General features: G+C 45.0%; 1 protein-coding gene across 1 annotated transcript in view; it reads right to left on the bottom strand.

Moving 5' to 3' along the window:
- Positions 1–10,145, bottom strand: part of TNFSF15 (TNF superfamily member 15) — a 14,377-nt gene extending 4,232 nt beyond the window's left edge. Inside the window, exon 1 of the mRNA XM_015823328.1 lies at positions 9,892–10,145. Coding sequence (XP_015678814.1) covers positions 9,892–10,095 — 204 coding nt within the window. The 5' untranslated portion in view covers positions 10,096–10,145. The remainder of the gene's footprint in view (positions 1–9,891) is intronic.
- Between the last annotated feature and the right edge of the window lie 4,667 nt (positions 10,146–14,812).

Genomic DNA, 14,812 nt, shown 5'->3' with positions numbered 1-14,812 from the left:
AGGGTGAGGAAGAAGAGGAAGAGGAAGGAGGTGGGAGCTTCGTGGTTTTCTTGCAGGCATTTCATTACCAAACTAGGGAACATCACCAGTGCTAGAGAAGGAACTGTACGTAAACTGAGAGCAAACCCCACTCCCTTTTAGCATTGATAGTGTTACTTCATTGGGTCATGAAACATCTGCAAGAAAACAACCAAGCTCAGAGACCACCAAGGACCCACAGTCCTCCTCCTCCTCCTTCTCCTCCTCCCCTCTGCAAATCCCACTCCTTCTAGAACTCATGGTGTTCCCCAGTTGAAACATCTGCAAGAAAACAACCAAGCTCAGAGACCACCAAGGACCCACAGTCCTCCTCCTCCTCCTTCTCCTCCTCCCCTCTGCAAATCCCACTCCTTCTACAACTGATGATGTTCCCCAGTTGGGTCATGAAACATCTGCAAGAAAACAACCAAGCTCAGAGACCACCAAGGACCCACAGTCCTCCTCCTCCTCCTCCCCTCTGCAAATCCCACTCCTAGAGCTGATGGTGTTCCTTAGTTGGGTCATGACATGTCTGCACGAAAACCCATCCAAAGAGCTCACAGGGAAAATAACACTTTGCACTAATCTGAAGCAACTGGATCGTCGAGCGATCAAATAAAATGCTTCGGATTAACTTCAGTGTTTTTACTGACCCAAAGTAGGTAATTTGGACAGAGGTGCAGCTGGAAAGCTTTTATGTCTATGGAGGAAATATATATATATGTACTCCATCTGTTCCAGATCCAGTAGACGGCAGAATCAGCGTGCTGTTCTACAGAAAAGAACTCTCTGTGGTTAAATTCTTTTGTGCAGAGGGAATGTCCAGAAGTGATTATCTCCCAGCCTACACAAACAGAAATTTGGGGTGTGACACTATATAGAAAGAGTGAGGCGAAAAGATGCTTGCAGAATTCCCTTCAGCAGAATGAGCTAGAGACTTGCTGAAGGGAATCCAATCTTCATCAGCTCCCAACATGCTGATCACCCGTCTCCTGTTAGTACCGTATACCAGTCCCTGTGGATTTTACTTCACTGGTTCTTGCCGACTATGGGCGTTGCTCATCTCCATTTCAAGGCCATTGAGACAGCACTGTCCGAAGACGTTTCTGCGGTCATGTGTCCGGCGTGACGTCACGGAGCGCTGTGACCTTCCCACCGAAGTGGTACCTATTTATCTGCTCGCATTTGCATGCTTTTGAACTGCTAAGTTGGCAGGAACGAGGAACGGGGGCTCACCCCATCATGCGGTGCACAGGTCTCAAACCTGGGCTGCCGGCTTTCCAGCATCAAGCCCAGCGTCTTAACCACTTGAGCCACTGCATCACCTTCTTCTACTTGTTGTTAGTTGCGAAGTCGTGTCCGACCCATCATGACCCCATGGACAACGTTCCTCCAGGCCTTCCTGTCCTCTACCATCTTCTGGAGTCCATTGAAGCTCCCGCCTGCTGCTTCAGTGACTCCATCCAGCCACCTCCTTCTCTGTCGTCCCTTCTTCTCTTGCCCTCCATCTTTCCCAGCATTAGGCTCTTCTACTCTATTCTACTCTACTTCATATTCTATTCTATTCTATTCTATTCTATTCTATTCTATTCTATTCTGTTCTGTTCTGTTCTGTTCTGTTCTGTTCTGTTCTATTCTATTCTATTCTATTCTATTCTATTCTATTCTATTCTATTCTATTCTATTCTATTCTACTCTACTCTACTCTACTCTACTCTTGTTAGTTGCGATGTTGTGTCTGACCCATCGCGACCCCATGGACAAGGTTCCTCCAGGCCTTCCTGTCCTCTACCATCTTCTGGAGTCCATTGAAGCTCACGCCTCCTGCTTCAGTGACTCCATCCAGGCACCTCCTTCTCTGTCGTCCCCTTCAATTGCCCTCCATCTTTCCCAGCATCAGGCTCTTCTCCAGTGAGTCCTTCCTTTTAGAGGCTGACTGAATTCAGTTCCAGCCACTATTTGTAAGCCAGTCAATTTAGTAACTGAAACAGTGGAAGAAGAATACCAGAGTTGGAAGGGACCTTGGAGATCTTCTAGTCCAACCCCCTGCCCAGGCAGGCAGCCCTATACCATTTCAGACAGATGGTTGTCCAATCTCTTCTTAAAAACCTCCAGTGTTGGAGCACCCACAACTTCTGGAGGAAAGATGGTCCACTAATTGTTCTCACTGTCAGGAAATTTCTCCTTAGTTCTAGATTGGTTCTCTCCTTGATGAGTTTCCATCCGTTGCTCCTCATTCTGCCTTCAGGAAGAATCTTGGAGAAGATTGCATTGACAAGATGTCAATGGGATGGTTAAATGTAGGTCTTGCACCCAGATCTTTCCAGGAGCAATAATTTTAGAATCTTAGGGAGGCACTGCTAGTTTTTGGCGATATCGATACAATTTGTGGCTAAGTCATAATGTGGTTTCCTTGGTTTGGGCTCAGCCCAGGGTATCAAACAGGTTTTCTAGCTTAATGCCGCTATATATTATTCAGCAATCTGTGGTTAGCACAAACGCATGTCTTGAGCAATGCATGGACTGAGACAACGTCTGGATTCCCACCTCCTGGCAGAGTTCCTTTTTTAAATAAACCCGGTTAAGTGAACCAAGTACAGTAAATACTAGCTGATCTACTGGAATTCATGAATCGGATGTAAACTTAACATCTGTTGCTTGCAAATGATTGATAGTTAAACTTGATTGCCAAAGATACTTTGAGCAGAATGAATGAGAAATCTTCCCGTGATTTCTGCTTGTTAGCTTTGAAACAGTAAAAAGACTGAGTCACAAAGGAAAGAAACATCCTTTGTGGTCGAAACACCAGAAGGTATTAGAGAGAGAGAGAGAGAGACAAAAGTTCAGAATAACTCCCTGAGGGAAGTTGAAAGAAATTAAAAGTTTGGGGAGGACACCTTGAATAATTGTTCTGCAAAGTAATGTGCAACCACGCTTAAAGAGATTGGCAACTTGATTCTTTTCCTGCAATGATCAGCAGAAATTCAATGTTTTTTATTTTGTCAATGGAGATTTTCAATCATATACCGTAGGTCAGGCTTGTCCCTAGGGTGCTTTTTAAAAGGCCGATGTACTTTCTTGAGGTTTTTTTTTTTTTTTCCCCTGAGGATATTTCACTTCACATCCAAGAAGCTCCTTCAGTTCAAAGAACTGTACGCCGTGCCGAGAACTGAAGAAGCTTTTTGGACGAGAAGCAAAACATCTTCAAGGAAAAAAGCCGAGAAAATCCAGTTGCCTTTTGAAAAAATACCCTTTGGGAAATTTATTTCTTTTCCTTCCTTCCTTACCACGGGAAAGCCAAGGGCTACCTACAAAACCAGTGATATTCTTGGGATAAGGGGTTTGATAAAAACCAGTGATAATCAACGACCAGACCACCTGAGCATCTAGGAGAAATAGATATTTCCATTCTAATGAAGAAAAGGCTTAAGGGGAGACAAGATAGCACCTTCCAATACTTGAAGGGCTGTCACAGAGAAGAGGGGATTGACTTAATTCTTCAAAGCCCCAGAGGGCAGGACAAGAAGCACTGAGTGGAAGATAGTCAGAGAGAGATCCCACCTGGAACTTAGGCGAGAACCCACCTACCGCTAAGGAAAAAGGGGGTTGGACTAGAAGACCTCCAAGGTCCCTTCCAACTCTGTTATTCTGTTATTTCCTGACAGCGACAACAATCAATCAATGGAGTTGTGGGTGCTCCATCGCTGGAGATTTTCAAGAAGCGATTGGATAGCCATTTGTCTAGGATGGTATAAGGTCACCTGCTTGAGCAGAGGGTTGGACTGGAAGACAATGGAATGGAATTAGAATAGAATAGAATAGAATAGAATAGAAAATAGAATAGAATAGAATAGAATAGAATAGAATAGAATAGAATAGAAAATAGAATAGAATAGAATAGAATAGAATAGAATAGAATAGAATATAGAATAGAATAGAATAGAATACGGAATAGAATAGAATAGGAAATAGAATAGAATAGAATAGAATAGAATAGAATAGAATAGAATAGAATAGAATAGAATACGGAATAGAATAGAATAGAATACGGAATAGAATAGAATAGGAAATAGAATAGAATAGAATAGAATACGGAATAGAATAGAATAAAATAGGAAATAGAATAGAATATAGAATAGAATAGAATAGAATAGAATAGGAAATAGAATAGAATAGAATAGAATAGAATAGAATAGAATAGAATACGGAATAGAATACGGAATAGAATAGAATAGAATAGAATACGGAATAGAATACGGAATAGAATAGAATAGAATACGGAACAGAATACGGAATAGAATAGAATAGGAAATAGAATAGAATAGAATAGAATAGAATAGAATATGGAATAGAATAGAATAGGAAATAGAATAGAATATAGAATAGAATAGAATAAAATAGAATAGAATAGAATATGGAATAGAATAGAATAGGAAGAATAGAATAGAATAGAATAGAATAGAATAGAATAGAATAGAATAGAATAGAATATGGAATAGAATAGAATAGGAAATAGAATAGAATATAGAATAGAATAAAATAGAATAGAATAGAATATGGAATAGAATAGAATAGGAAGAATAGAATAGAATAGAATATGGAATATGGAATATGGAGAATAGAGTAGAGTAGAGTAGAGCAGAGCAGAGCAGAGCAGAGCAGAGTAGATTGCTGGTCTATGACCGTAATAAAGTTATTATTATTATTATTATTATTATCTAGCCAGTGTTGTAAGAGCATCAATTCACTTTCAGCCAGCTGGGGAAGAAATGCCAACAACCAAAGCATGTTCCCTTATCAGCTGCACAGTTTGCCATTCATGCAGAGAGCAGCCAAGCCCAGTTCACATTCCATTGATAAAATCCCGATAGTAAACATAAACACGCCCGTTCCTTTCAAATGGAGGATCCGGTTTGTTTCATAGGTACGTTCCCTTCCTGCCGCGGTTGTGATTTTATTTGCCATCTTCACGGCGTGACGGTTTGAAGGTACGGCTCTCGATGGGAAGTTTGCAAGGATAAAGGATTTAGGATAAAGATAACTTTTTTTTTTCTCTCTCTCTCTTGCACAGATTCCCCAAAAGGGCTTCCCTGGAATTTCAAAAAACCCCTGTTTAAATGAATTCTTCTACAAGCATCTTAACATTAGAAACTCTGCAGGAAGAGGTGGGGATGTTAGTAGCTTAGGAGAGGTCAGCCAAAAGCTGACTCATGTTAGCTGCTATTCTGCAGCCTCAGGGTTAAATGTTGGGTCCTTGGTATTTTCTGAGCTTGGTTGTTTTCTTCCAGAAATTTTAATACTCAGCTACTGTAGGTAAGGAGCTGTATTAAAATAGGGAGCAAACCCACTACCACTTTACAACGCCTTGGTAAGGCCACACTTGGAATCCTGCATCCAGTTTTGGTCACCACGATGTAAAAAAGATGTTGAGACTCTAGAAAGAGTGCAGAGAAGAGCAACAAAGATGATTAGGGGACCGGAGGCTAAAGCATATAAGGAAAGGCTGCTGGAATTGGGTATGTCTAGTTTAATGGACGAGGGGGGACAGGATAGCAGTCTTCCAATATCTCAGGGGCTGCCCCAAAGAAGAGGGAGTCAAGCTATTCTCCAAAGCCCCTGAAGGCAGGACAAGAAGCAACGGATGGAAACTAATGAAGGAGAGAAGCAACCTGGAACTAAGGAGAAACTTCCTGACAGTTAGAACAATTAACCAGTGGAACAACCTGCCTCTAGAAGTGGTAAATGCTCCAACACTGGAAGTTTTTAAGAAGAGACTGGACAGCCATTTCTCTGAAATGGTATAGGGTTTCCTGCCTGAGCAGGGGGTTGGACTAGATGACCTCCAAGGTGCCTTCCAACTTTATTATTATTATTATTATTATTATTATTATTATTATTATTATTATTATTATTATTATTATTATTATTATTATTATTAATGATGTTCCCTAGTTGGGTCACGAAACGTCTGCAAGAAAACCATCAATTTTAAAGGACCCCACACTCCTTCTCCTTCTCCTCCTCCTCCTCCTCCTCCTCCTCCTCCTCCTCCTTTCTGCAAACTCCATTCCCTTCTAGCACTGATGATGCTATGTAGTTGGGTCATGCAACATCTGCAAGGAAACCACCCAGCTCAGAGAGTACCAAGGATCCCACAGTCCCCCTCCTCCCCCCACTCCACTCCCTTCTAGCACTGATGATGCTACCTAGTTGGGTCATGAAACATCTGCAAGAAAACCACCAAGCTCAGAGAGCAACAAGGACCCCACGGTTCAACCCCTTTTGGAGAACAGTTTTGAATGCCTCCTGCAATGCAGCCCAGTTAGCTCAATGGTGCAGAAGTGATTTGCGGATGGTGCGACGGACTGAAATCAGCCTGCGTTACACATCATTTCTGAGACACAAGGTTACAACCCTTGGCAAAGGTCCAGCTGGGACGGGCCCAACTTCATAACAACAGCAGCGTGGCTCTTACAATCAGCACTCTGAACTCTCTTCTGGCCAGATGCCAGAGCAGATGTTGACGCGAAACATTGATGCACCGTTCAGCTGCGGGGAGAACGGCTCAAAATATGGAGAGGATTGAAAGATTCATCCTCACACTAGGGAGGTCCGACTATTTAAATCAGCATCTTTGTAAACTCAGAGGCTCTGGTCTGCTATCAGCTGCACTGATGATGTTACCTAGTTTGGCAATGAAATGTTTGCAAGAAAACAACCAGGTTCAGAGACCCCCACACTTCTCCTTCTCCTTCTCCTTCTCCTTCTCCTTCTCCTTCTCCTTCTCCTTCTCCTTCTCCTTCTCCTTCTCCTTCTCCACAAACCCCTAACACTGATGATGCTACCTAGTTTGGTAATGAAATGTTTTCAAGAAAGCCACCAAGCTCAGAGATCACCGAGGACCCCACAGTCCTCCTTCTCCTTCTCCTTCTCCTTCTCCTTCTCCTTCTCCTTCTCCTTTTCCTTCTCTTTCCCCTTCCCCTTCTCCTTCCCCACAAACCCCTAGCACTGATGACGCTACCTAGTTTGGTAACGAAATGTCTGCAAGAAAGCCCCCAACCTCAGAGAGCACCAAGGATCCCACAGTCCATCAGCTTTGGCTTTTCAAAATAGGCCTGGCTAGCTTGCTAAAGGTTTTTCAGTTCTCTCCAACTATTTCTCTACAGAACACCGGGTATTTAATTTTATTTGGGGCAAGGGACGGAGCGATCAGCAGGTGAACGCACCGCCACGTGCCAGTTAAAGCGAGGGGTAGATGATTAGAGGACGCGTGAGACAGCCAAACAGCGGCTGTCCAACTAGGCGTGACGCTTGTTTCAGCGACCTGAAACAAAACAGCATTTCCCAGTTTCACTGTTCAACACTTGGCAGAGAGCGGCTTGAGAGAACGTCTTGCAGTTGGCGGTCTCCTTTCACGGAGTGGAAAACCACACATCCATTCTGGAGAGGGAGGAGATGAGATCACAGGAAGCCGTCCATCGGAGGGGAGATCCTTCCACCCTTCACGTCCACCGGGGGAAGATGTCTCCGAACCTCTCTTGGAAAAGCCTGGAATGTTTTGGAAACTCTTGAGGTTCAGAACCACGGCTGGTCCTCTGGACAGGCGCCAGTCTCAGAGTTTCAGCAGGGCCAAAATTCCAAAATTCCACCGCTACAATTCCAGCAAGATTGTGATGGAAATCAGGGAGCTCTGAGTTCAAATGGCTTCCCAAACTGTTCGTTTGAGATGCTTCAAGCCACTTGTGGCTTCTCTGATTTAGACTACCTTGCAAGGCGGTCTGAGAGTAACAAACAGACTTTTTTTTTTTTAATTTTGGAACCAACATCATAATAATAACTGGGAAGGCTTTAATGAGACGGACAAAATGCCCAATCCAGTCTAAACATCTGGCTGACCCTGCTGTGACCCATCCTAATAATACATCAAATTAGAGAATCTGATCATCATCAGATTCATAGGCTCATCCTGTCGGTGGGGACCTTGGAGGTTTTCAAGTCCAACCCCTTGCCCAAGGCAGGAGACCTCAAGTCATCCTGGACAAATGATTGTCTATCAACAATTTGCTGACTATCAATTACTATCAACCCTAGTGATCCATCAGACCTGCATGGATTACTATGATTATGGCAGCCAGTGTGTGTTCTGGTTTTGCATCTCATCAGCTTAAGCACTTCTTGACCTGGCTGGTATTCAAATTGATGGACTCCAATCCAGTTGAAGCCGGAGTCTGGGAAGTGAAGAAAACTAGCCGGAGAAAAGCAAAAGAGGATGGGGCTTCCAACCACATCTGGACACAGGGCCCTTCATTATCCTAAGACCTGCCTTCTTCCTCTTGTAGGTGCCTATAGGAGAACCCACCTCAATGACTTTGCCCATCTCCCAAGGAATGGTCCAACGGTCCCTTCCTTTTCCTCATTCTGTCCTTCCTTTTTTCTCTTGTCCCACCAACCAGCTGGTCTGATGGAGTTCTTGGGCATGGCAGAAACGGGCAACCACTTGGTTGAACTTCACGGTTCTCCTCAAAGGTCCTACCTATTCTCTAACCTATCACATGACCAGCAGGGTCCTCACTTCCATACGTTTCTCTGAGGAAATGAGAAACATCCATCCAGAATAGGATCTCCTGCCATGGGCAGGGAGGGTTAGACTAGAAAACCTCCAAGGTCCCTTCCAACCCACCCTGGTTGAACTTCATGGTTCTCCTCAAGGCTCCTACTTATTCCCCAACCTATCACACGATCAATAGGGTCTCCCCTTCCATACATTTCTCTGAGGAAACAAGAAACATCAGTCCAGAAGAGGATCTCCTGCCATGAGCAGGGAGGGTTGGACTAGAAGATCTCCAAGGTCCCATCCAGCCTTATGACTGTATGTCTGTGGAGATTCTCAGTCATCCAGGTCACGGTTGTCCCAAAGGTGCTTCCCCCCCCCTCCCAAAGGCAACTGGACTCGCTTTCTTTTTTTTCCCTCTTGAAGGCGTTTCGCTTCTCCACCAAGAACCGAAGAAGAAGCTGGTTGGATGAGAAGCGAAACATCTTGCAGGAAGAAAAAGTCCAGATGCCTTTTGGAAGGAGGGAGGGAGGGAGGGAGAGAGAGAGAGAGAGAGAGAGAGAGAGAGAGAGAGAGAGAGAGAGAGAGAGAGAGAGAGAGAGAGAGAGAGAGAGAGAGAGAGAGAGAGAGAGAGAAAGAAAGAGGAGGAGGACAAAACAAAGAAAGAGAAGGAAGGAAGAAAGGAGAAAGAAAGAAAGAAAAAGTACAAAGAAAGAGAAAGAAGGACAGTAGAAGGAAAGAGAAGGAAGGAAGGAGAGAGAGAGAAAGAAAGAGGACAAAATAGAATGAAAGAGGAAGAAAAGAAGGAAAGAAAGAAAGAAAGACAAAGTAGAAGGAAAGAGAAGGAAGGAAGGAAGAAAGAAAGAGACAAAGTAGAAGGAAAGAGAAGGAAGGAAGGCGGGAATGAGAAAAAGGAAGGAAGGAAAAAAGAAAGAAAGAAAGAAAGACAAAGTAGAAGGAAAGAGAAGGAAGAAAGAAAGAAAGAGACAAAGTAGAAGGAAAGAGAAGGAAGGAAGGTGGGAATGAGAAAAAGGAAGGAAGGAAAAAAGAAAGAAAGAAAGAAAGAAAAGAGAGAGAGGGAGAGGGAGAGAGAGAGAGAGAGAGAGAGAGAGAGAGAGAGAGAGAGAGAGAGAGAGAGGGAGAGAGAGAGAAGCACCTGATTGTAAGTTCCGCGGTCCTCCCTTGCTGCAAGGACAAATTAAAAACCTGACAGCCTCCTCCGAGGCAGCGCGCATCCTCTCCATCCCTGCCAGCTGGGGAAGACCAGAAGCCTCCGCCAGGCCATCTGGGGAGAGGCCCCGAGCCAAGCGGCCGCTCCTTACCTCCTCCTCGGCCGCTGCTTCCTCCGCCAGCTTGGCTCGCATCAAGTACAGGACCGGCAGAGCCAGGACCAGCAGCCCCAGGAAGCTGAGCGCGCAAAGGCAGCGGAGCGCTTGAACCTCGCGCTTCTGACAACCGCGCCCGCACCTGGCGCAGCGGCAGCCGCCGCTGCCTCTCCACGCGCTTCTCGGCTCCGGCAAAGGCATGGTTGGCTTTGGTCCCAGGGGCTCCCGAGCCGGAGGTACCGTACGTGTGTGGCTCTTGGGTTTAAAAAAGCGCCCGGGTATAAATAGGCTGACATTGGCGAAATCGGCCCATCCTCCGGAGAAACCAACTGAGGGGGTGGGAACCACGCCTTTCCCTTCTGCCCGGCCCGGGTTCTCTGCCGCACCTACTCTTGGAAAGTGGCTTTGGAAAGGACGCAGCCGCTGGAGACAGACACACACACACACACACACACACACACACACACACACACACACACAGAGAGAGAGAGAGAGAGAGAGAGAGAGAGAGAGAGACAGAGAGAGAGAGAGAGAGACAGAGAGAGAGAGAGAGGGAGGGAGGGAGGGAGGGAGGGAGGGTGTGCGTGTCTGTGTGATGAAAAAGAAGGGGGGAAAAAAGGGGGAGGAGGCGCTTTCGCGTGTCTTTGCTTGCTGCGACGGGGAAGGGTGGAACTAGCCAAGGAGGAAGCGAAAGCAAAGTCCTCACGACTGATGGAGACGGGAAGGGATGGAAGAGGGAGCCGGAGGTCTGGGTCTCTCTCTCTCTGTGTGTGTGTGTGAGCTGCAGGACCCGAGCCGGACCAGGAAGCGGCGGCAGGACTCGCCTTGCGTTCCCTTTTTTTGGGAAGCGCAATTGCGCCTCTCCGTTGGGTTATAACAAGCCCAAGCTGGGTTCTGTGGCAGAACTTGGGTGGTCTGTGATTCTGGATAAACGGGCATAAGCTGTTAGGTGATCTTCGCCTGCTAAAAGGCATCCCTTTACCCAAAGTCATTTCCTGATGGTGAGAATAAGGAATTAGTGGAACAACTTGCCGGAGGTTTTTAAGAAGCAGTTGGACAGCCAACTCTCCCAGACCCTATCCCATTCCAGACAAATGGCTGTCCAACTGCTTCTTAAAAACCTCCGGTGATGGAGCACCCACAACTTCTGGAGGCAAGTTGTTCCACTAATTCCTTATTCTCACCATCAGGAAATTTCTCCTTAGTTCTAGGTTAGTTTTCTCGTTAATTCTTTTCCATCCATTGTTTCTTGTCTCGCCTGTAGAATAGAATAGAATAAATAGAATAAATAGAATAGAATAGAATAGAATAGAATAGAATAGAATAGAATAGAATAGAAGCTGGAAGGGACCTTGGAGGTCTTCTACTCCAGCCCCCTACTCAAGCAGGAGAACCTATACCATCTCAGACAGGTGATTGTCTAGTCTCTTCTTAAAAATTTCCAGCAATGGAGCGTCTGCGATTTCTGGGGGCAAGCTGTTCCACTGGTTGATTGTTCTCACTGTCAGGAAGTTTTTCCTTAATTCCAGGTTGCTTCTCTCTTTGATCAGTTTCCAACCATTGTTTCTCGTCCTTCCCTCTGGTGCTTTGGTGAACAACCAGGTCCTCTCTGCCTTGTGGCAGCCCCTCAGATACCGGAACGCTGCTATCCTGTCTCCCCTCTTTCTTCTTTTCTTTAGACTAGCCAAACCCAAGTCCCGCAGCCGTTCTTCATATATTTTAGTCTCCAGGCCTTGGATCATCTTAGTTGCTCTTCTCTGAATTTTTTCCAAACTCTCAACATTGTGATAGGGTGACCAAAATTGACTGCAGTATTCCAGGTGTGGCCTTACTAGGGCTTTATAAAGTGGTAATAGTACCTTGATGCTTTGGAAAATAGGTTGACACCCCCCTTCTTTGTAAGAGCCCCTCAAATATTGGAAGACAACTATCATGTCATCCCAAGTTTTTCTTTTCATTAGACTGGACCTAACCAATTCCTGCAACCGTTCTTCAGAGGCCCAGCTAGTCCCTGTGATTTGAGGAGGGTCCCCGGTGTTCTCCGGAACTGGATTCCTTGCTTTGGGGGTGAACCTAGCACCTATGGACCTCACAGGAGTCAAAACCGAAAGAAAGGTGAACCATTTTGCAAATACACCCATGAGGAGTTTTGCTGATGTGGCGAAAGAGCTTCAGGTAGACACTGCTGGCCTCTGTGTGGGATAATAATAATAATAATAATAATAATAATAATAATAATAATACAGTTGGAAGGGACCTTGAAGGTCATCTAGTCCAACCCCCTGCTCAGGCAGGAAACCCTATACCATTTCGGACAAATGGCTGTCCAGTCTCTTCTTAAAAACTTCCAGCGTTGGAGCATTCACCGCTTCTGGAGGCAGGTTGTTCCACTGGTTAATTGTTCTCACTGTCAGGAAGTTTCTCCTTAGTTCTAGGTTGCTCCTCTCCTTGGTTAGTTTCCACCCGTTGCTTCTTGTCCTGCCTTCAGGCGCTTTGGAAATATGGTGCAACTGAGTGATGCTCAGTAAGTTACTCGAACACACATATATCCCTTACCTCCCACTCTTCTGTGACACTGAGTAAGTTACTCGAACACACATATATCCCTTACCTCCCACTCTTCTGCAGGAAGTTCTAGGAATTGCAGTAAAGGGGCGGGGAGCCCTCAAGGTACATGTGGTTCAATAAAACAGATGTTGCTAAAGTCACCCAAATTAAACCCCATTGAGTTTCACGGGGTTTCTCTCTGCATACACAGCATTGGAATAGACCTGACTCTTGTCTCCACTGGCATCAGTAGAGATCTAGATGTATCTGACTGGATCTAAGTAAGATCGCCCAGTGGATTATTGCGTCATGTTCTGTTTCCTTTCAGCCCATTTTCTCTCTCCCAAAAAATCCTATTTACCAAGTTTGTAGGCATCACACTGACCTCTGACTTGTGCTAGCCCGGTCAACTGAATTAGGCCCCACTGGCTGGATTTCTAGAACAGGACATTTCCTAAACCACAAATCGTGGGTCCCACTGTATTATACACTAAGCCATGAACCAGCAAGCAGTGGTTTAGGGGAGACATGATAGCAGTGTTCCAATGTTTCAGTATCTGAGGGGCTGCCACAAGGCAGAGGGGGCCAGGTTGTTCACCAGAGAACCAGAGGGAAGGACGAGAAACAATGGCTGGAAACTAATCAAGGAGAGAAGCAACCTGGAATTAAGGAGAAGCTTCCTGACAGTGAGGACAATTAACCAATGGAACAGCTTGCCACCAGACATTGTGGGTGCTCCATCGCTGGAGATTTTTAAGAAGAGACTAGACAACCACCTGTCTGACATGGTATAGGTTCTTCTGCTTAAGCGGGGGGCTGGACTAGAAGACCTCCAAGGTCCCTTCCAGCTCTATTCTATTCTATTTTTAATGTGATATGAGAAGCCGGTCCTATTTTAGCCTTGAATAATCCCAAGGTAAAACAACAGGCTAATGTTTGCAGGAGGCCTCTATTATCATCAATTGAGTCACATTGTTCTGAACCGTTCTGGATACTTTGTTCTGGATACTTTGGTTTTTTTAATAATAATTTGAATCCTAGACCATTCGTAGCTTTCCCAAATCAATGTTTTAATCAGAAAGACTGCCTTGCGGTTCTGCTGTGTGTGGAAATCCCCTGTTTCCAGCCACTCAACTCAAGAGTTAAATGCAGAAAGCCCAGTTTCTACAGTTTATTTGTGAAAAAACAGCTGTCTGGAGTGCACGTGGGCGATCTCATGCGCTCTTCTTTATCCAGAGAGACTTTGCTTGTTAGAAATTCCTTCTAGCCATTGTTCTCACCAGACTCCCATCTCTACACCCTCAGAAATGTCTTATTCACTAGGAATCCTAACTGGAAGTTGCATTTTTTAGATACTTTCTACTTGACTGTAATACACAAATTTAGCCTTTTTCCAGGCCAAAATATGCAGAATCCAGTGAGGCTTGATTTGTTTCAATTTCCATTTAAATGTGCTAAATTTAGCTGCCCAGATATGCCAGCAAGTGAAGAATTAGCGGTTGGATTTGACCAAGGAAAGAGACCAACAGCTCCATTTGTTAGAGTTGGGAGAAATATTTGGACACTATGAGCTTGGGGGTTATAACCACTCTTAAAAAAAAACAACTACTGATCAGGAAGCAAAGCAGGTTTTTTTTTCTATCAACATCTGCCCATCAAGTGGTTTAATTTGTACAACATACTACATTAAGTGGAGTTGTCTGTTTCATAGTCTTGGGGCTTTAGCCTATGAAAGCATAATATGGTGAGATTTTGCATGATGAAATACTATTACATCACCAGAGTGGGGAGGTAAGGAATGTTGTGAGTCCTCTCTCCTAAGGAGTAACATCTGGCGGGACCCAGAAGAAGGATCTCCTCTGTGGTGGCTCCCTTCCTTTGGAACATCACCCCTGTAGAGATTAGATGACCCCCACTTTGACAGAATAAAAAAAGTTGGAAGGGACCTTGGAGATCTTCTAGTCCAACCCCCTGCTCAGGCAGGAAACCCTATACCATTTCTGACAATTGGCTGTCCGGTCTCTTCTTAAATACCTTCAGTGTTGGAGCACCCACAACTTCTGGAGGCAAGTCGTTCCACTGGTTAATTGTTCTCACTGTCAGGCTGTTTCTTCTTAGTTCTAGGTTGCTTTTCTCCTTGATTCGTTTCCATCCGTTGCTGCTGGTCCAGGTGCTTTAGACAACAGGTTGACTCCCTCTTCTTTGTAGCAGCCCCTCAAATATTGGAACGCCGCTATCATGTCACCCTTAGTCCTTCTTTTCATTAAACAAGACATACCCAACTTGACACTCTTGCACAAAGGCCTGTTTTTGCCAATGGGCCTGGGGAACCCAAAGCGAGATACAGCCCATCAGGTGGCCTGTTTGATTG

The sequence above is a fragment of the Protobothrops mucrosquamatus genome, unplaced genomic scaffold (genome assembly GCF_001527695.2).
Source record: "Protobothrops mucrosquamatus isolate PMUCROS unplaced genomic scaffold, P.Mucros_1.0 scaffold1836, whole genome shotgun sequence".
Taxonomy (NCBI): domain Eukaryota; kingdom Metazoa; phylum Chordata; class Lepidosauria; order Squamata; family Viperidae; genus Protobothrops; species Protobothrops mucrosquamatus.
Note: the sequence above shows the minus strand (reverse complement) of the source record. Positions and strands in the feature narration are given on the sequence as shown.